This window comes from Motacilla alba, chromosome 26, assembly GCF_015832195.1.
Source record: "Motacilla alba alba isolate MOTALB_02 chromosome 26, Motacilla_alba_V1.0_pri, whole genome shotgun sequence".
In the NCBI taxonomy this organism is placed as follows: Eukaryota; Metazoa; Chordata; class Aves; order Passeriformes; family Motacillidae; genus Motacilla; species Motacilla alba.
This window is the reverse complement of record NC_052041.1, coordinates 2,913,715-2,934,142: the sequence shown is the minus strand read 5'-3', so window position 1 is coordinate 2,934,142 and position 20,428 is coordinate 2,913,715. Positions and strand designations below refer to the sequence as shown.

The following is a 20,428-nucleotide window of genomic DNA, read 5'->3' as shown; positions in this document are numbered from 1 at the left end:
CTGATCTGGTCGTGCACTGCAGGAGGAGCAGTGCTTCTCCTGCCCGGCTGTGGCTGCTCTTCCCAGGGCTCCTGGCGCTGCTGGGATGGTTTGGGTCTGGGAGCAGAAAAGCAGAATATTTAGGTGTGCGGGATTGGGATGGATGGGTGGTCCCTGCTGGGAGGGCTCACGGTGTTGCTGGGCCTGAGCATCACATGAGTGGCACGAAGAGGTGAGGGGTTGAGCCCTTGGATCCCCAGTGTCCTAAGGGCTCCCCATCCCTAAACAGCTCCTGGAGCTGGGGTAGCCCCACTCTGGATCCTCTGGGGCAGCTGGCTGGAGTTTGCCTTCATTTCTCTCCCATGCCTTCAGCGTGTGTCCCCAGGTGTCATCAGACTGTCCTGTCACTGTGCCCGTGGCGGGATGGATGTGTGAAAGAGTTACCAGACCTTTCTTTCCCTGGAGCGGGAGGGTGTGGGAGCAAGGGGAGCTGGCAGGGGCTGGGCAGGCTGCAGGTACCCCCAAGCTGCCCAGCGTGGGGAGGGCAGGATGGCACAGCTGGGCAGTGACACCGTGTGACAGTGTGTGACACCGGTGACAGCGATGTGCTCCTGAGCCAGGCCCCCTCCTGCTGGGAGTGCTTTGGGTTTCTTGGAAGCCAAATCTCTCCTTGTGTGCTGCGTGCCTGCTGTGAGGCCCCGGGACTCCTGCTGCGCCGTGTCCCTCCATGGAAAGCGAGCTGCTCTGAATCGCTGGCACTGTCCCTTGGCTGGGAACGTCACCAGGGGAGGGACCTGCCCTCCTGGGGAGAGAAGAACTGCAGTGACAGGGACAGGCAGAGCTGCTGGGCTGGCTTTTGCCATGGAGGGATGGATGGATGGATGGATGGATGGATGGATGGATGGATGGATGGATGGATGGATGGATGGAGGGATGGATGGAGGGATGGATGGAGGGATGGATGGATGGATGGATGGATGGATGGATGGATGGATGGATGGATGGTGGATGGTGGAGGGATGGAGGGATCCATGGATGGATGGATGGATGGTGGATGGATCCATGGATGGATGGATGGATGGATGATGGATGGATGGATGGATGGATGGATGGATGGATGGATGGATGGATGGTGGATGGATCCATGGATGGATGGATGGATGGATGGATGGGAGGGAGGGATGGTTGGACTCTCTGTGCTGGGCTGTTTGTGCCGTGGGGGATGCTGTGGTGCCCTCAGCTCTGCAGCTCCAGCTCTCTGTGGGCAGGAGGGGACAGTCCCGGGCTCCCCTGCCCTCCCTCACTGCGTGCTTGGGGTGGGGCCAGCCCTGGTGAGGGGCAGCACAGCTGTGCCTGTCCCAGTGCTGTGACGTGGGTGACATGAGGAAGTGCAGGCTTTCTGAGAGTTCATCTTCTGTTAACTTACAGGGAAGGGCTGTGGGGGTTTTGTTGCTTTTCTTCTTCTTTTTTTTTTTTCTCTTTTCCATCACGTTTCTTTCAAAATCTCAACCCTCAGCATGGTTTCTAAAGATGATTTTTAAAGACTCCCTTGCCAGCCCAGCACCTTCGTGTGGCCAAGACTCGGTGCAGGGTGAGGCAAAGGACTCTGACAGAGTGGGGAGTTCTGATAAAGGGATATTGCACAGAACTCACAGGATTCATAGAATTATTGCGTTGGAAGAGACCTTAGAGACTACTGAGTCCAACCCAGCCCCAACAGCTCAACTGGCACCCAGTGCCACATCCAGGTTTTAAACCCACCCAGGGATGGTGACTCCACACCTTCCTGGGCAGAACATTCCAGAACTTTATCCCCCTTTCTATAAAAAAAAACTTTATGTGCCGTCCTCAAATAACCCAGGAAAGCTTTGCTTTTATTGTCACGGCGTGCTTTGGGTTGGAAGGGACCTTAAAGGCTTAGGGGGAAGGGACCTCATCCAGTCCCACCCCTGCCATGGGCAGGGGCACCTTCCGCTGTCCCAGGCTGCTCCAGCCTGGGCTTGGACGCTTCCAGGGATGGGGCAGCCTGTGCCAGGGCCTGCCACCCTGCCAGGGCAGGGTTTGTCCCCAGTATCTGGTGTAAATCTCCTCTCTGTCAGTTCAAAGCCATCGCCCCTTGTCCTGTCACTCCATGCCCCTGTTCAAAGCCCCTCTCTCTCTCCTGGAGTGACCAAGGAGGCTGCACCCCCGTGTCACTGCTATCCCCTGGGTGCCACCCCAGTGTCACTGCTATCCCCTGGGTGCCACCCAATGTCACTGCTATCCCCAGGGTGCCACCCCAGTGTCACTGCTATCCCCAGGGTGCCACCCCGGTGTCACTGCTGTCCCCAAGGTGCCACCCCAGTGTCACTGCTGTCCCCTGGGTGCCACCTCAGTGTCACTCCTGTCCCTAGGGTGCCACCCCGGTGTCACTGCTGTCCCCTGGGTGCCACCCCGGTGTCACTGCTATTCCCAGGGTGCCACCCCAGTGTCACTGCTGTCCCCTGGGTGCCACCCCGGTGTCACTGCTATCCCCTGGGTGCCACCCCAGTGTCACTGCTATCCCCAGGGTGCCACCCCGGTGTCACTCCTGTCCCTAGGGTGCCACCCCGGTGTCACTGCTGTCCCCAAGGTGCCACCCCGGTGTCACTGCTGTCCCCGGGGTGCCACCCCAGTGTCACTGCTGTCCCCTGGGTGCCACCCCGGTGTCACTGCTGTCCCCAAGGTGCCACCCCAGTGTCACTGCTGTTCCCAGAGTACCACCCCAGTGTCACTGCTATCCCCAGGGTGCCACCCCAGTGTCACTCCTGTCCCTAGGGTGCCACCCCGGTGTCACTGCTGTCCCCAAGGTGCCACCCCAGTGTCACTGCTGTCCCCGGGGTGCCACCCCGGTGTCACTGCTGTCCCCTGGGTGCCACCCCAGTGTCACTGCTGTCCCCGGCGTGCCACCTCGGTGTCACTGCTGTCCCCGGGGTGCCACCCCAGTGTCACTGCTGTCCCCAGGGTGCCTGCTCCTCAGGGGGGGTCCCAGAGGTCTCCAGCTGTTTGCTGCTCTGGGGTGGACGTGGAGAGATCCTGCGCTGTCACCGGGGAATGGCCTCAGTGGACGCAGGGCTGCCCGGTCATTCTGGCTCATTCTGGCTCAATATTGGCTCATTCGCAGCGTGCTGTGTCCTCGTCCTGTGTGCTCTGGGGCTGCCTGGGAAGAGAAGAGCTCTGCTCCCCAAGCCGCCTTTTCCCCCTTTTCTTTTTCCTTCTCAGAGGTTACAGTTTTCATTCCGAGCCTTCCCAGCCTCGATGGCACATCCCTTCACGCTTCCCGCTCCCTGCTAATGCCAGCTTCTGAGCAAGCCCACATAAAATCTGGGCAAAACGCATTTCCAGGCTGTCATGGGGAAGGTGGTGAGTTCTGGGGAGGCAGCAGAGCTCTGAGCAGGGAGATGCAGCCCGCCGAGCATTGCCCAAGACACACAGAGGCTTGTTTGCTGCAGATGGAGCAGATGAAGCAGGCAGTGCTGCAGAGGAGACCTGCCCGGAGGGGAGCCAGGGGAGGGTTGGACTGGACAGGAGTGAAAATTTCTTCATGAAAGGGGGAAATGGTGGAATCGCCACCCGTGGAAGTGTTCAAAAGGCTGTGAATGTGACACTTGGGGACATGGCTTCATGGTGCTGTGTTGACAGCTGGACTCCATCTCAGAGATCTTTCCTGACATTAATGATTCTGTGATTATTCATTAGTGACGTTTCCATGCTGGCCTTCAGGCAGAGCCCACCTACAGGTCAGATCCGTTGGTTTTGGAGGAAATCCCCCCAAACCTGGGCGAGCAGCAGCCACTGTCCCCCTGTGGGGGAGCCCGGGCAGACACTGAGCAGCTCCTGACAGGGCTGGGATGCCTGGACCGGCCCTGCAGTGCCTGATTTATTATCAGTCCCGCAGGCAGCCTGCTGCTCGTGTGCTTTGATTGCTCGGAGCTGTAATTTCCCAAGCTTTGGACAAGAGCAGCGAGAGGTTTACCTCCAGGTTCTGCCTGGGTGAACCCTCTGGAAGCTGCTGGAGTTTTGGGCAGCCAGAGCCGTGAATACTGGAAATAGGATGGGATTTTTTTCCTTGCGTTACAAAAAGGAAATAAACGCTTACAGCTGGAGTGGCTTTGCTTTTCAAGTGGGTTTTAAAGGTTGGATTTTTTTGCCTGGTTTGCACTGGGATGCTTCACTGCTCCGTGCCACCAACTGGTGCATTTTGTGTTGCCCTCCACTGCCTGTCACCGGTGTCAGAGGTGGTTTGGGGTTGGGATGTGGCATCCTGCACATTCAGGAACCGTCCCCACCTGCGTCATCACTGCTCAGGATCTGAGCAGGATCTGTTCCTGCCTTCAGGAGCTGAACAGATGGAGCATTACCCAACACACAAAGCAGCTAAAGCCCCACTCTTCTGATTGCAGAATGTGACACAAACAGTAGAAGAAGAAAAACCTGAGCCTCCAACCGTCCAGGAGATCAAACAGAAGATTGAGAAGTACAATGCAAAGGTCACCAACTGCCTGCTGATGAAACTGGTACGTACTGGGCTGGTTCCCCTCACGCACACAGGCTGCTGCTGGCTCCTGTGGGCTCTGCACGGGGCCAGCCTGTGGGGAAGGTGTCACTGGGGTGAGGGTGGCTGGCAGGCTGCTTTTCCTCCTGCTGGGCTTCCCAGTGTCACTGACACTCCAGGTAGCCCTTCCCTGCCTCCATCCCTTCCTGCTGGCACTGATCTCTGGCAAGGAGCTGCCACAAAGCCTGGTCCCAGATGGATGAGCCCCAGTGGGGATGAGTCACGGTGGAACCAGGGCTGTGAGCTGTTGGAAGTGGCTTTAGGAACACAGAGCCTTTCTAGAGAGAGAAGCTGTGCCCTCACCACGGCCAGGCTTCCTGGGTGCACTGTGCAGAACCAGGCTTTTCTCCTGAGTCCTGCATTTTTGTGGAGCTGAGGGTGGGGTAAGGACCTGTGGTGGGATCAGCTGATGTCCAGGGATGATCTGTTGCATGGAGATGTGAGAATCCCTTAAATGGGAATAAAACAGAAGGAATAAGTTTGGGAGATCCTGCTGAACCAGGGGTTTCAAATACATATTAAGTGAGACTGCAAATTCCATGCAATGGAATTTCCATAACTGCCTCGTAGCAGGGCTGGTTTGAAATCAAACAAGATCCCACAGGCGAGAGGAAGGGATGAGTCATTACCCAGAGAAAATCAGCGGTGACTGTCCCGAAATTACTGGGTGTTTTTGACATGATTAACGAGAAACACTGGAGCTCCCGGAGCGGGGGCAGCTCCTGCTGTCACCCCACGCTGCAGACCAGCCTCTTGTGGGGGGGAAGGGGCTGGAAGAGCCGCCTGGAGCCTGATCCCTGTGTGCTTTGCCCCAGAACGACGACGGGACGTACACGGGGTTCATCAAGGTGCACCTGAAGCTGCGGCGCCCGGTGACGGTGCCGGCCGGGATCCGGCCCCAGTCCATCTACGATGCCCTCAAGGAGGTGAACCTGGCTGAGATGACGGACAAGAGGACCTCCTTCTACCTGCCCCTGGATGCCATCAAGCAGCTGCACATCAGCAGCACCACCACGGTGAGCGAGGTGATCCAGGGGCTGCTGAAGAAGTTCATGGTGGTGGATAACCCCCAGAAGTTCGCACTTTTCAAGGAGATGAGGAAAGATGGGCAAGGTGAGTTCAGGGCCTGGCAGCTCTGCCTGGGCTGGGGAGTTTGGTTTCAGGTTGGTGTGCTGTAGGATTCACTGGGGTGTCAGGCAGGCAAAGCCTAAATCCAGGTGAATCAACGGCCAGACCTCCACAGGAGGTGATGCTGCTTAGGTTAACAGGGAATTGTTTTCAGAAGGGGCTGAAACCACCTGGGACCTTACAGGGATCATTGTGAATCTGTGATAGAGACTCAGCCCTGTGATCCTGAGCATCTTTTCCATGCTCCAGCAGATCCCCTGAGCTTCCCTCTGCCCTGGCAGCCCTGATCTCACTGGGGTGTCTGCTGTCCTTGCAGTGCTCTTCCAGAAGCTCCCTCTCACTGAGTACCCCCTGTACCTGCGGCTGCTGGCGGGCCCTGACACCGATGTGCTGAGCTTTGTGCTGAAGGAAAACGAAACGGGGGAAGTTGAGGTACGTTGGTGACTTCTCCTTGGTTTTCACACTGTGGGGTTTCCTGCCCACCCAGGGACGCCAGATGTGGGGTTTCACCCCTGGATTGGGGTGACCCCAAAAGATGGAAAAGTCCCTCCTCCAACCCATGCCTTCAAAGAAAGACTCAGCAGTCCTCTGCTGTCCGTTCTCAAGGTTGTTTATTGTTGGTTATCTAAAAGATTCTTCTCCTGAGCTGCTGTGGCCCGTTCAGCAGGTCAGACAAAGGCACACTGCCCTCCCAGGGGCTGGGGCCATCTTTTATATCATATATTACATACTACATGTTTATACCTTTTCCCCAATACCTACTATCTATATTGAATGGTGACTTTCTACTCTAAACCAATCTGTGAGTGCCAACATCACCAAAGACATGGAGGCTAGGAAGGAGAAAGAAAGAGGACAGGGCACACCCAAATCCCTCCATCTTAGACCCCCATGTACAAAACTTGGACCCCTGCGAACAAGGCTTAAAACCCCCCTGTACAGCACTCAGAAATCCTTCCTTTCACTTCGTGATTATCTCTACTATGCTATCTAAAGTTGTGTGTATGGCTTGTAATTCTTCATACAGAGTTGGTGATTTGCTCCACGGGCTCAGATCAAAACCCCACGTGTGTCTCTGGCTGCATGCCAGGGTCTCAGATGCTTTTGACCTGGGTCTGGAACATCCGAGAATGTCTGCGGGACATTCTGAGTTCCGACACACACGAATACGGAGCACGTGGCAGCACACGGAGCACATGCCAGATGTGTGACAGAGGCTGCACAAAAAGGGCTGTCTCCCTCTAAGAGGTCTTTTATTGCTCCTAAATTATCTGGGTTTTTAAAACAATTCAGACTTGAGCTGTGGAAATGCTGAGGCCGGTTTTGATGGCCACTCCATAATCTGTTTATGGAACCCGGCAGTGCAGCCCCAGGGTTAATCCTCACTAATTAGATTAGCTGAGCACTGTTATAAGTAATCCCCTAATTTAAGTAAAAGCCAGGGACACTCAGGTGATAAATTCACAGCCAGTTTTTGGTTGAAATCTTGTTCCCCACCACAGTGAAGCAAATGCTGGGAGCTGCTGCATCCTGCAGGATTCTGCTTCCCATGTGGGGTGGGAGGATTGGGGCGGTCCTTCATGCTGTAGCCCCTTATCCCATCCCTCTCACCACTCGAGGTTAAATCCCTGGAGATCAGATAATTTAAATGTGTTTTATGGCTCCTTCTCACAGATTCAGAGGTAAGAACCCACAAAGCCCAGCAGGTGTGTGCTCACTTTGCCTCTCTGCTGCTTTTGCAGTGGGACGCTTTCTCCATCCCGGAGCTGCAGAACTTCCTGATGATCCTGGACAAAGAGGAGAAGGACAAAATCCAGCAAGTGCACAAGAAGTACGAGAGGTTCAAACAGAGACTGCAACAGACCCTGAAAGAGGCCAGAGGCAAACCTGGATAACCTTCAGGAGACACTGGGCATCAGACTAAGCTAGAGACTGTTTTTAATGAAAAGACTTCTCAGGACACCTTGCTAGTCATTCTCCCTCTTCAACCTTCCAGAAGGACTGGCTCCCAGCACCCCTAAAATGATCCTATTGCGTTTTCTTCTTCTGAAACCTCTTCTCCCAGGACCAGAGCCAGTCCGAGAACGGGAAGCCTGTTTATGAAACAGCTTCAACAAAGCAAACAGCTGCTGGTTGCCTTTCCAGCCGTGCCATCCGCTGGAGAGGCTGCGCGGAAAATTCTCAGCGTGACACCCAACAGGACCCATCTGCTGGCTGACGCTTGGAGCAGGGCAGCTCTTGCTGTTCCTGCTCCTCCCAGCGAGCTGCTTGTTCCTGTTCGGGGGTGCTGTGGCCCACGGTGCCCTCGTGGCCCAGTTCTGGTTTCGTAAGGAGAGCACAGGAAGCAGCGGGAGAAGGGGAGGAGGTTGTTGCACCAAATCGCCTGGGTGTTGCAGCTCTAACCAAGCCCTGGACTTGTTCAGGGCTAAGGCAGCCAGGGAAATGCCAGGCTGGGACACCCAGGCAGCTGCAACACCCCAACAGTCTGTTAGTAAATATTATTGCAACTTGGTGATAGTGATTCCAAGGAAAATTATTCATTTTGATTCCATTTGACTTCTGATTTTGGAAAGAGCTGAGTTACAGTAACTGCCCCTGATGCTTAGCCAAGTTAGCCAGGGCTTCACCAGGTCTCTGCTCTGTAGGAATTGGGACCTGTGTTTCCAGAAATTCTGTTTGACAGGTGTAAAGGTGATGGTTGGGGCACAGGCTGAGGGTTCAGTGTTGAAGGTTTAGCAATACGTGTCCATCAGAGGAACCCAGAAAAGCTCAAAACCCCCTCACAAATCAGATTTTGAGCTGTGGATGCGCCTGGCCCCGAGGGAGAGGAGCCCCATCCAGGGCTGGGGTGTGGAGGTGGCACCAAGGAAGGGAATTACTGTCCTTGGATGCTTTCTGCTCGCCTCACCTGGGCTTCCTCCTGCTCCTGCTGTCCCAGCTCTGCTGTCCCTGTGCCCTGTTCTCCCTCCCCACTCTCAACTGGTGCTGTCCTGCCCGTCCAGGAAGCTTCCCAGGATTGGCTCTCTCCATGGAGCCAGGAGAGGACAGCAAGTCTCTCTCTGCCTGTCTCAGGGCTGCCACCACGCCACGCTGAGCATCCCTCAGCAAAGACCTCGAGCTGCAGGCTGAGTCCCTGCCCTCGCTCCTGGTGCCGAGGCCGTGCAGGGATCACTGCCAGGCTGGGAATGCTCCAGGGATCCCGGGGGAGAGGAGGGCCCCATGTTTACCCTCAGTGCTCCATACTGAGCACGCTGCACACACCCAGGGCCAGCCTCCCTCTGTTCAGAGCCCAGGGAACGGGAATGTCAGTGCTGGATCGGGATGGAGCAGGGACAGGGCTTGGTGTGGGCTCCTTGGAGCTGACTGTGGCTGCTGGGATCCCACCCGACCCCGTGGGAGAGGAGGCAGCAGGTTATTGAGGAACAGGGAGGAGTTCAAATTTACCTCAGTGCCTTTTTTTTCCCTTAAGTGTGAAAACTTTGCATTTGGGCTAAGGAGGAAGTTGAGGCCTTGTCCCTCCTGTCCCCAGAGCACCGGTGTGACAAGGCCCTCGTGTCTGGGGAGGGATGAGGAACTGCTTTGTTTCTTTCTGGAAGGTGATTGCTTGGGATATTTTTTTTTCCAGATCTTGAGTATGTTTGTTTCTAAACCTCATGAGATAAGTGCATCCCTTGGAGCCTCGGCTGGCATGAGAGCCACTTTCTGCCCAGCCCAGTTGCAGCTCCTGTTGAGGTCAGCAGTGAGGGTTTGCTCGCAGGGCTCTGGTGCAGAGGAGCCTCCAGCTGTACTGTACTCTACACCCAACGACCTTTAACAACTGCTGGCAGCCCCAGAGCAGCCCTTGCCGCGCTCTGGGGCTGGCTGTCCAGCTACAAGCAGACTTAGCACTTCACTGTTCACTTGTGGAGTCGTTTAAATACCGTTTATCTGGTGCTTTGAGCCTCACAGCACCGTATAAATACTTCAGTTCCACCGTGGGGGAGAGAGAGCTCTGTAAAAACCCCGGTGGCTCTCAGAGGGAAGAGCCACACGCTTGGTTTGAAATCCCTTTTCTTTCTGATTGAAAGTTGTGCAGGTTTCCTTTTTTTTTGTTTTGTTTTGGTGAGTTTTGGTGAGTGTCCCCTCTCCCTTCCTGGCCCCAGCATGTCTTTGACAGTTTGTAGAAGGCATGGCTTCGTATGCAATCACTGTGGATGCTGCTGAAAACCTCCTGCCACCAGCAGGGCTCGTTCTTTTGGTTTTGGTTTTTTTTCAATATGAGGGGCATTTGAAGAGTTGGTGGGTGTTGAAACTCAAATTCTCATGGGTCAGCTGAGCTGTTTTTAGAAGTATTTGCCCCTTCTTTAAGCGCAAATCCTGTTGGCAGTGCCTTTGGTTAGCAATTGTCTCGCCTAGGTCGTGTGAGTTTATTTTCCATGGCTACTGTAAAACCTGTAAAATAATGTGTATAGGATGGAACAGTAGAGCTGCTATAGCAAAGTGAAATGCATTTTTGCAATGCTGTAATTTATTTTTACTACTCCCTAGTGATTCTATGGCATTTTTACAAAATGTCTCACTCTCGGCTTTTTTTGAAGGTTCTGGAACTATTTGTTCATATGCAGACAGTGTAAGAGAAAATGATAATAAAACCATCAGTAATTAAAGAAATCTCTTGACCTTCTTTTTCTGGTGCCCTCCTATGGAACTTCAGTGGATTTAGCCTACAGGGAAATACAGGAATCCTTTCTAGAAGTGAATTTAAATTTCCTAACCAACTGTTAAAGAGCTGAAGAACATCAACCCCTGTAAGACCTGACCAGTGTTCCATTAATTTAATCTTTTAGCTGGGGCTGACAGAACTGTTACCTGTGATAAATTACAGCTCATGTCATACATTAAAATGTGTTTTTATCTATAAAAATAATATAAACTACAGAAGTCCAGCTAATGCACTTAATCCTCAGTGCCAAAATGTCTGAATTCAAGACCTGGAAATGTTTAAAAAGATAAAATCTAAGGCACGGTGGGTTTTAGTCAATGGCAGAACACACTGCACTGTCCCAGGGTTGTGCTGGAATGTATTTCTCTCATATTTCAGAGGAGGTTTATTCCACATCCTTGATCAAGGATGCAAAGCAAGAATGCTGAACCACCCAAAAGTCACTGTAGCATCCAGGGCTTCGGTATCAATTTCCATCAAAAAATCACACGAGCATAATGCCAAGGGGTTTATTGAGCTTTTTATTTTTATGAAAAAGGAACACCTGGAGCAATATCATTATTTGGGTGAATTCCAGACCTTGTAAACAGCCAGGACTCATTGTGGAATGAGCAGGGCCTGCGCATGATCCTTGATTTGCTGGCAGCAAACACTTCTATAAAGAATGAGAGCTGAGCAATCCTTGCAGTTGATTTTTCTCCTACTTCTTGCGGCCAAGCTTTGGAGCCTTCTCCAGGCCTTGGATGTATTTCCGAGGTAGCTGATATTCTTCTGCAACACAACCAAGAGCTCACTTCAGGTAAGGAAGAGTTAAAGAAGAATTAAAATGTCAGTTTTCCTGCAACCAGCCCAGTTCCAGAATCTTCTTACCGAGCAGCATCTTGGCCAGATGATGGATTTGGTTGCCTTGGATCTGGACCTGGACTCTGTCCTTGGTTCCTGGTGCCGGGCTGATGGTGGCACTGGCTTGGACCTTCTGTTGGAGAGCATTGGCCACACACTGTGGGTCCAGACCATACAGCTCAAGGTTCTTGATAATTGTCACCTGTGGGGAGTAAAATGATTGGAAACATCACTGCTGAGAGGTCAATAATGCTTGGAAACATCACTGATGAAGGTTAATAATGATTGGAAACATCACTGATGAAGGTTAATAATGATTGGAAACATCACTGCTGAGGGGTTAATAATGATTGGAAACATCACTGCTGAAGGGTTAAAAATGATTGGAAACATCACTGCTGAGGGGTTAATAATGCTTGGAAACATCACTGCTGAGGGGTTAAAGAATGATTGGAAACATCACTGCTGAAGGGTTAAAAATGATTGGAAACATCACAGCTGAAGGGTTAAAGAATGCTTGGAAACATCACTGCTGATCGGTTAATAATGATTTGAAACATCACTGCTGAAGGGTTTAATAATGATTGGAAACATCACTGCTGAGGGGTTAAAGAATGATTGGAAACATCACTGCTGAAGGGTTAAAAATGGTTGGAAACATCACTGCTGAAGGGTTAAAAATGCTTGGACTGCTGAAGGGTTAATAATGATTGGAAACATCACTGCTGAAGGGTTAAAGAATGCTTGGAAACAGCACTGCTGAAGGGTTAAAGAATGCTTGGAAACTAGTAAGAACTGGAAACATCACTGCTGAGGGTTTAATAATGATTGCCAAAGCTGCCCTCAGGATCTGGGATCTCAACTGCTCAACCCCCCTCATTTAATTGTCTGTTTCACCTTCTTGTTCGATGATCTCTGTGCTATGCTGATGTCGATGGGCTCCATGTTTCCTTTCCTCACCACGGGTTCTTGTCCAGAGAATGTCACCTGGTGTAAGGGCTGCAGTCGTTCCAGGCACCTGGACAAAGCAATGATCTGTGTCATTCTGGGAAGGGATATTGAGAACACGCACCTGCTCAAAAGGCTGTCCCATTTAAGGTGTGAGATCTCATCTTGTTCCCATTTATCTCCAGGAAATTACAATTCAGGCAGCTCCCAGCACGGGGTCTGAGTTGCAGGCAATAAATCTGCGCAGTTCTGGGACGGGAGATTGAGGGAACAATCACCTGCTCAAGAGTTCATCCCATTTAAGGTGTGAGATCTCATCCTGCTCTGATTTATCCAACAGGCAGTCACACAGAACGGCATTCACCTTCACAAAGCTGCAAAACAAAAGCACACAGGAGGAGCAAACCAGGTCACTTTTTTTCCTCTCATTTCAGCCTCTCCTGTGGAAGCAGGGGAGGAAACCTGCCCCCTGTACTCACTTTTTGTTTGTTTCATCAACCAACTCATTACTCTTCACGTAGTTGATGATGGTGTTTCTCACCTCACTGCTCGAGAGGATGCTGCCTTTTCTGAAGACAAAGAGAATTTTCAACTCAAGTATTTGGGAGTTGGGTTCTGGCACTAAGAGAGAAACAGCAACTGAAGTTTTGCTGGTCTCTTCATTTTATTTATTTTTTTTTTACTTACCTGTGCCCAGATTCCTGAAAGAGTGGGATCATTTTTGTGGAGACCCCATAGAGTGGAATGATTTCAGGAGCATGGTACACTTGTTCTCTGTCTTCACTTTTGCTGTCCTGGGCAGCAGAGGCTGAGGAAAATCCTTCAGGCACTGCGAATGCTTTAATGCTGCCACGAGAATTGTTTGGTGTGAGTAGAAGGGATGGAAACTGGGAGCTGGAGGCAGCAGATTCCACTCCCTTCTTTCAGAGACTCCCAACTCCCTAAAGACTGTGATATTCTACGTACTCTGGGTGTTTCCAGTCCACGTCCACGATGCTCTCCACACCTTTGCTCAGCTCCTTCACTTGTAAGATCCTCTGGTGCTGCATGCATTGCAGGAATTTAGAGAACTGAAGGAAGCAACAATCAGAAATGTGGAGGCGAGCATTTTAAACTCCTGCTCTTGTGTTTTAAACTTTTTCTCTTCTTTTGTTACTAATTAAAATTCATTTTAACAAAACCCACCCAAACCAACAGAAAAATCTCACCTTCTTATAGCTTGATTTCTTTATGTCCAGTTGTTTTCCAGCAGGGCTATAAATGGATTTTTTAAAAGTTCTTTAGTTATAAGTCACCCTTCATTTCTTCTCAAATCTTGCTACTTATGCTAGAAGTTTCTTAACAGCAGGAATACAAATCACACAGAGAAATAACTACTCCAAAGAACGTGATGAGTGAAATTAGTGCTGATGATCTTGTGGGCAGGCAAGCAGCCACTCAGGTGACTAAACCATGGTGAAACCATGATTTCAAGTCAAGCTGGCTCCCAAGTGCAAATCCAGGTCTGGGCAATCCTTACATCCAAGTGTTTAATATAAGGATTGTATTTGATCAAAGTACTTGATGGCAGAAGTGAGCATAACCTTATTCAAGAACTGGATTTTATTTTTTACTCAAAACCTTCTTCCTAAATATCCCACACAATCTCCACGTTTTAAAGACCAAATCCCAGCATGCAAATCCCAACTCCATCTCCTTCCCACGTACCAGCAGGAGACCATGTGGCTGCCTAGGAATGTGCTGGTGAGCAGAGGGAGATCCGACTTCTTTACTCTGCATTTTAAGGCATGGAAAAAGCACTGATTAAACAGTGCATCCATCTGCTCTGCAGGGGGAAAAAAGGACAGGTAGGCAGTGAGCTGTCTGTGGGCTTCAGCAAACCAAAGGGGCATGCTTTGGTTTGGGATCCAGAAATACCTTGTGGGCTCCTGCTGTCCTCAGCCTCCTGCTGGTCCTCAGGGCTGGCATCCTCGGCTGGTTCTGCAGCTCTGTTCTCGTGGAGCTCCTCCTTCCCCAGCAGTTCTGCACAAGGGTCTCTGTCCCTCAGGCTCAAATCCCTGATGTCCACGTGCTGCTGTGGCTCAGGGGAGCAGCTGCTGCCAGGCTCCTTCCCCTGCAGCTGCTCCCCGTCTCCAGCACTCTCCGTTGCAGCAGAGTCTGTCACCAAGGGAGCTAAGGTAGGAGGAGAAGATTTGTCACCATATTCCCTACAAAAGGAAGAAAAAGCAGAACACAGCTTTCCTTTTGCTGCTTTCAACCACAGGACAGTGAAGAGATGTCACCTGAACAAAGGAACTGGCACCTGCATGGGTCTTCTTCTGCAATCCCTGAACTGTAAAACTTACTTTGAACTCATCTTCCTCCATAAATTCCAAATAAAGGTCCTAGCTAAGCTGTACCCAAATAATTCACTAGGATGGCCTGGCAGATTAATCTTAGTGGGGCACACATTTGGACTGCAGTAACACACGAGACCTGTGGCACATTTTCCCCAAGGCCTGGATTTACCCACCAGAGGTGATCCAGGTGAGTGTGCAGCACAGCAAAGCCCTTCCCTTTCATTCCAGCAGCCAGCATCTCCTCCGTGGACATGGTGGCAACTCCAACTGCCACGGGAGCTCTGGGAAAAGAAGGGAAAGTTGGAGCAGGACAACACAAACACGCTGTGCTACGGCACACAGGCTGTGCTGATGTGTCAGACTGAATTTATTTTACACCTCCTTGCTCTTTACAAACTGGGTTTTTTTCAAGCATCTGCTTATTTTTTGTTATCCTTCTGGTACGTAAGGTTTTCCACAGAATCCCGAGGATAACTGCAGCCTGGATGAAGTGAAGGCTGTGCAGGGACACATTCTTGCTTTTAACAAATTGCAAGAAGCATATGCACTGCCAGAAGAGACCAGCAGAGAGAGAAAACCAATAGCTTTAGCACTCCCTCACTCACATTTTCCACATAGACAATTGTGCAGAATACAGTATTTTGTTTAAAAGATTGGTCCAAACTGCTCCAAAAGAACCCATTTACAAAGCTTCCCACCTCAGCTCAAACATATCCTAACCCATGAAATCGAGGTTTTTTTCTTACTGTATCTTCCACTGCTGAGGTTCCCAGTGCATCAAATGCAAGACAACGCTTCTGCTTTTATTTCCTCAAAACCCTTCACTTCATTTTTAGTTTCTGGACAGGCTGTGGATTGGAGAATGCTCTGTACCTGTTTCCCAGCAGGGTGACAGCACAGAGCGTGCCCCGTTGCACTTGGGGGAGGCCAGAAGGTGGCACCACAACTCCTGGCAGCATCAGGTCTGCGGGAAGAATGAAGCACAACCATTTCTCAATGAAACGCTCAGGCGCCGCCTCCTCCGCGCCCCTCCCTCCCGTTACTCAGCAAAACCACGAGCTGAGCACACGCCAGGGAGAACAGGATTCTCTGTTCCTCCTCCTAAAGCACCGCTTTCCCCCCGTGGAGTGCGGGATCCAATCCGTAAGGCTGCTGGGCACATCCCAAAAAACTGCAGAGGAGTGAAGCCTGCTCAGCCCTGTCAGACCTGAGGGACTGTTTTTAACCAGCTCCCAGCAAGGCTCTTCATTAATGGCACGGAGAGGGAGAGGGAAAGGAACGAGGAGGAGTACCAGGAGTTACCTATTTACCCTTCCCAAGGGACGGTTATCCCAGCAGCTTTTTCCCTGGAGAGAGAATTGCCTCAAAGCTGCCACTGCTGCTCCATCCCTCCCAAACGTGCCACATAGCTGCAGCCAGCTGGGAATTCTCAGGGAGCTGCCTCCTTGCTGTTTTGGACAGAAACTACACCCCTGCTTCCTTCTGCTTCCCACACCTGGGAGGACCAGAGCGGGATGTGAGCAAAGCAGAGCTTTCCGTGCTGCAGGTGTGGCACGATGTGCTCACCAAAGGACGGGAACAGCAGCTGCCCTCCCTCACTGCAGCTCTCTGCAGACTCCAGTCTGAGCTGTTCCATGCCCTGGCTTTGCAGACATCTCACTCACGTTTTTCTCAGCATCCCTGGTTTAATGTGCAGCCTGAAGAAGCCAAGATTGTTCCCCCTGTTCACTGTCACGAGTATTTTTATCAAGTCTAGAAGGAACTCTGCAACTGCCACCATGGCTGGGGACAGAAATCACATCAAGGCCTTAATGTGACCACATAAGCAGCATTAAATTATGTAAATTACCTGGGCAAACAGCAGGTATTTGAATTTCTGGAAGAGATATCCCAAAACATGCTGCTTTTAGGAACTGAATGTCCTCCAGTGCTCCAATCTGCAGCACTGGAGAGCCTGGTGCCTTTCCTCTCCCTTCTGAGGAGTGGCTCTACCTCTCCCCTGCCTTTGTGGCCATTGTCTCCTGGCCAGCTCCTTATCTTGGGATCCTGCACAGAGGTAGCCTGGTTGCCAGGGGCGATGAATGACCCGCAGGCCTCTTTCATCAATGTCCTTCCCCATTAGCGAGTCTTTTTCCCCAGAAACTGGGTCATTACAAGTCAGCGGGGGCTCTCTCAGATGTCTATCACAGCTCCACACTCCAGCGCTTTATTTTCCCCAAAAGCAAACAAAGCAGAGAGACCCGAGTTCCACTTTGGATGCTGTGTCATGGCAAAAGACATCCCTTGCTACGTGAGCACTTCCAGGTGGAGACCAAGGCTGCAGCAGCTCAAATTTAATCTTTTTCAGCTTGAGCAGTTCAGCAATTTAAAGTTCCTAATGGGCTGATTCTCCTGCATCCAAAGCAGGTTTCAGAAAACAGACTCCTTTCCTGCCAGTCTTGATCCACAATGAGGTGGCAGAGCCAGTAACCCAGGAATTCAGCTCCAACCCACCCGCACAATCCACAGTCTGGCTGACAGTGCCTGCATTGCAGCTTCCAAAACAAATTTCCTTCCTATCCCCAGGATGAGCTTGTTCACCTGGGGCTGACAGGAGGCAGGGTGGCAGCAAAGGAGCTTTCAAAAGGGACAGACCAATGGCACAGGCACTTCTGTGTCCCAGTTCAGGGCTGCTCATCACCCTGAGAAGGGATTTCCAAATCTCAGCCTCCCACACGGAGCAGGTTACTGCATTTAAACAGCTGCACCTACTTTCCTTCTTTCACAAACTCTTTGTACAGCTAATTTATTTCCTTTCTAGGACACCACCACGATTTTTTTTTTTTGAGTATTCATTTCTTCTACTTGTTTCAGGTACATTCTTGCCACTGCGAAGGAAAACACCTAAAAAGCCCTGAAGGCAACTCCTTTTTGCAGTGCAAAGGGACAAAGTTCTGGTGCTCTTACCTGCACCTCCTGCAAGTTTCTGTAGCACTGGGGGCCATGTTGCAAAGGCAGGGAGAAGGTCTGGGTAGACCCACAGAGTGTACACTGTCCCAAAACAGAATTTAAAAATTTAAAAATGCATCATTGAGAACATTTCTGGACGTTGTTTCTTCTCATCTTTAAGATTAAACTCTCATTGGATAATCAAGGAGATTGAACTTAATTAGATAACAAAACACTTAATCGGATAATAAACAAATGTGAAATGAAAACAATGCCACAATAATTAATTGGGAAGGTAAGCAAAGAGGGAGGATTATTCCAATCCCTTCCCCCTACCTGTTGGGTACAGAACTTTCTCAGCTTCAAACAATATTGGGTTCCTGTGGTTCACGTACACAGTGATGGCCTCCCCTTTGTGAGAGTATATTTTGATGACATTGAGCTCTTCCTTGTTTGGAACCAACTCAGCCAGTTGTTCAGTGCTCAGGCTGGGAAAAGCTGCTGCCACATCACTTCGTAGCTTCCTCCTGCAATGACAAAATCCCAAATGTGTTACAAAGCTGCCTAGGCCATCCCTCAGACTAATTCCTACATCTGCTGTTCTGTTCTGTCGGCTGTTCCTGAGATTCCCACCTCTTCTCAGGTGATAATTGGAAGCATTTGTGTCTGGGTTTAGAGATGATGTGAGAATAGCACCAAAAGGCTGAATACACTTGTCCTGCTCCTATCTTCTTTAAACATCTGCTTTCAGCTGCTGTTTGCTGCCCTGCCTCTGTTTTGTGCTGTGATTTCAACCTGGGAGTGCCACACTGGCTCTGCCCAGCCTGTCACCCACAGCTGGAGCAGGGGACAGCCAGATTGCCCTGTCTCACAGTTTTAATTGAAGTTTAAACCCCAGTGACCAGCACAGGGGGCTTTGTGGTCATTCACAGCGGTGTTCAGTGAACCTGAACAATCAGGAGGTCAGCCCAGCAGTGCTGCTCAGGAACATAAAGAATGAAGAGAATTACAGATGGTTTGGGTTAAAAGAGACCTTAAATCCCATCCAATCCCACCCCTGCCATGGCAGGGTCACCTTCCACTATCCCCGGTGGCTCCAAGCCCCATCCAGCCTGGTCTTGGGCACTGCCAGGGATCGTGGGGCAGCCACAGCTGCTCTGGGCACGCTGTGCCAGCACCTCCGCACCCTCACAGGGAATAATTCCTTCCTAATATCCAATATAAACCTACCCTCCTCCAGTTTAAAGCCATTCCCTCTAGTCCTGTCACTCCCTTATCCAAAACCCCTCTTCAGCTCACTTACAGCCCCTTTAGACACTGAACGCTGCTATAAATAAGCACAGAAGGCCTCATCCAGGCCTCGGCGTAACATTTCAATTAAACCTGGCTTAATTACGGCAGCACCTTCCAGCGAGACGCGCACTCCGTACTCAGGCCGGGAGTGTATCACAAGCAGGGGGTGACAGCAGCTACTCCCGGGGGCACCGCGACCCCGGGGCCGAGCCCCGCGCGTCCCTCCGGCCCGGCGGGGGTCCCTGCGGGGTCCCGGCGCGGCACTCACCGGTCCGAGCCCTTGATGTTGCTGTTGGCCCTCACGCGGAACGCCCTGGCGAACATGGCGGGCCCGCGCCGTCCCCTCAGCCCGCGGCGGCCGCCATGGCGCCGTCCGCGCCCATAAACCGTCCGGCTGGAAACGGCGCCCGGCCGCGCCGAGCCGCCGCGACCCCCGCCCCGCCGCCCTCAGGGCTCCCGGTCCCCCTCGCCCGCCTTGGGGACCCCCGCCCCAGCTCCTTGAGGGGGTCTCGGTCTCCCTGCCCCAGCTCCTTGAGGGGGTCTCGGTCTCCCCCCCCCCAGCTCCTTGAGGGGGTCTCGGTCTCCCCACCCCAGCTCCTTGAGGGGGTCCCGGTCCCCCTCACCGGGGTTGGAGACCCCCGCCCCAGCTCCTTGAGGGGGTCCTGGTCTCCCCGCCCCAGCTCCTTGAGGGGGTCCCGGTCCCCCCTCACCCGTGCTGGAGACCCCCGCCCCAGCTCCTTGAAGGGGTCTTGGTCTCCCCACTCCAGCAGCTCCTTGAGGGGGTCCTGGTCCCCCCAAAGCCGGTTCCCTGAGGGGTCCCGGTCCCCCCGCCCCAGCTCCTTGAAGGGGTCCCGGTCCCCCCGCCCCAGCTCCTTGAGGGGGTCCTGGTCCCCCCAGCCCAGCTCCTTGAGGGGGTTCTCTGTCTCCCCACCCCAGGTCCTAGAGAGGGTCCCCATCTCCCCACCCCAGCTCCTTGAGGGGGCCCCATCTCCCCACCCCAGCTCCTTGAAGGTGTCTTGGTCTCCCCACTCCAGCAGCTCCTTGAGGGGGTCCCGGTCCCCCCAACGCCGGTTCCCTGAGGGGTCCCGGTTTCCCTGCCCGGACTCCTTGAAGGGGTCCCGGTACCCCTGCCCCAGCTCCTTGAGGGGGTCCTGGTCCCCCCAACGCCGGCTTCCTGAGGGGGTCTCGGGCCCCCCGCCAGGCCCTGGGGTTCCCCCACGGCACCCCCCAGGCTCCTCCACACGAGGGGTTCTCAGAAATACAGGGGTTCTTTTGTGCTTAAACTTCGGAGCTGTTTTCTGGTTAACGTGCCCTGACAGCTGGGCATTCTTGCTGTGATTTATACATGTGCTTGAGTGTTCCCGATCGATTTCTAGCTGGAGATTGAGGAGTGTGGAATGGGTAGGAGTATTACAGGAGCCTTCCCAAGATCACAGGGTTATGGAGATTGGAAAATCCCTCCAGGATCATCAAATCCAATCTGTGCCCGATGCCCACGTTGTCCCCAGCCCAGAGCACTGAGTGCCACATGCATCCTTCCTTGGACACCTCCAGGGAAGGGCACCAAACCCCCCTGGGCAGCTCCTTCCAGCCCTTTCCATGAGGAAATTCCTGCTCATCTCCAACCTGAGCCTCCCCAGCCCAGCCTGAGGCCGTTCCCTCTGCTCCTGTCCCTGTTCCCTGGGAGAAGATCCC

General features: G+C 52.3%; 2 protein-coding genes across 2 annotated transcripts in view; one reads left to right on the top strand and one right to left on the bottom strand.

The window, feature by feature from the left end:
• Positions 1-10,330, top strand: part of RASSF5 (Ras association domain family member 5) — a 24,175-nt gene extending 13,845 nt beyond the window's left edge. The window contains exons 2-5 of the mRNA XM_038162290.1: positions 4,401-4,514; positions 5,368-5,665; positions 5,997-6,112; positions 7,423-10,330. Coding sequence (XP_038018218.1) covers positions 4,506-4,514; positions 5,368-5,665; positions 5,997-6,112; positions 7,423-7,575 — 576 coding nt within the window. The 5' untranslated portion in view covers positions 4,401-4,505 and the 3' untranslated portion in view covers positions 7,576-10,330. The remainder of the gene's footprint in view (positions 1-4,400; positions 4,515-5,367; positions 5,666-5,996; positions 6,113-7,422) is intronic.
• A 553-nt stretch (positions 10,331-10,883) lies between these two features.
• On the bottom strand, positions 10,884-19,157 carry EIF2D (eukaryotic translation initiation factor 2D). Its single transcript, XM_038162245.1, has 15 exons — positions 19,002-19,157; positions 17,777-17,967; positions 17,459-17,542; positions 15,386-15,476; positions 14,686-14,793; positions 14,091-14,380; positions 13,881-13,998; positions 13,382-13,427; positions 13,140-13,243; positions 12,861-13,019; positions 12,653-12,742; positions 12,452-12,547; positions 12,123-12,243; positions 11,253-11,427; positions 10,884-11,153 (listed from the first exon to the last, which is right to left on the bottom strand). Exons 1-15 carry the CDS (start codon positions 19,055-19,057, stop codon positions 11,083-11,085), a joined length of 1,800 nt encoding a protein of 599 aa, XP_038018173.1. The 5' UTR covers positions 19,058-19,157; the 3' UTR covers positions 10,884-11,082.
• Between the last annotated feature and the right edge of the window lie 1,271 nt (positions 19,158-20,428).

Excerpts from the sequence above, each read along its gene's own strand:
- EIF2D (XM_038162245.1), bottom strand. The coding sequence starts at position 19,057 with ATGTTCGCCAGGGCGTTCCGCGTGAGGGCCAACAGCAACATCAAGGGC. Across the intron at positions 15,477-17,458 it reads GAAACTTGCAGGAGGTGCAG|ACCTGATGCTGCCAGGAGTT; the intron begins GTAAGAGCACCA and ends TTCTTCCCGCAG. Across the intron at positions 12,548-12,652 it reads GTTGATGAAACAAACAAAAA|CTTTGTGAAGGTGAATGCCG; the intron begins GTGAGTACAGGG and ends TTTGTTTTGCAG.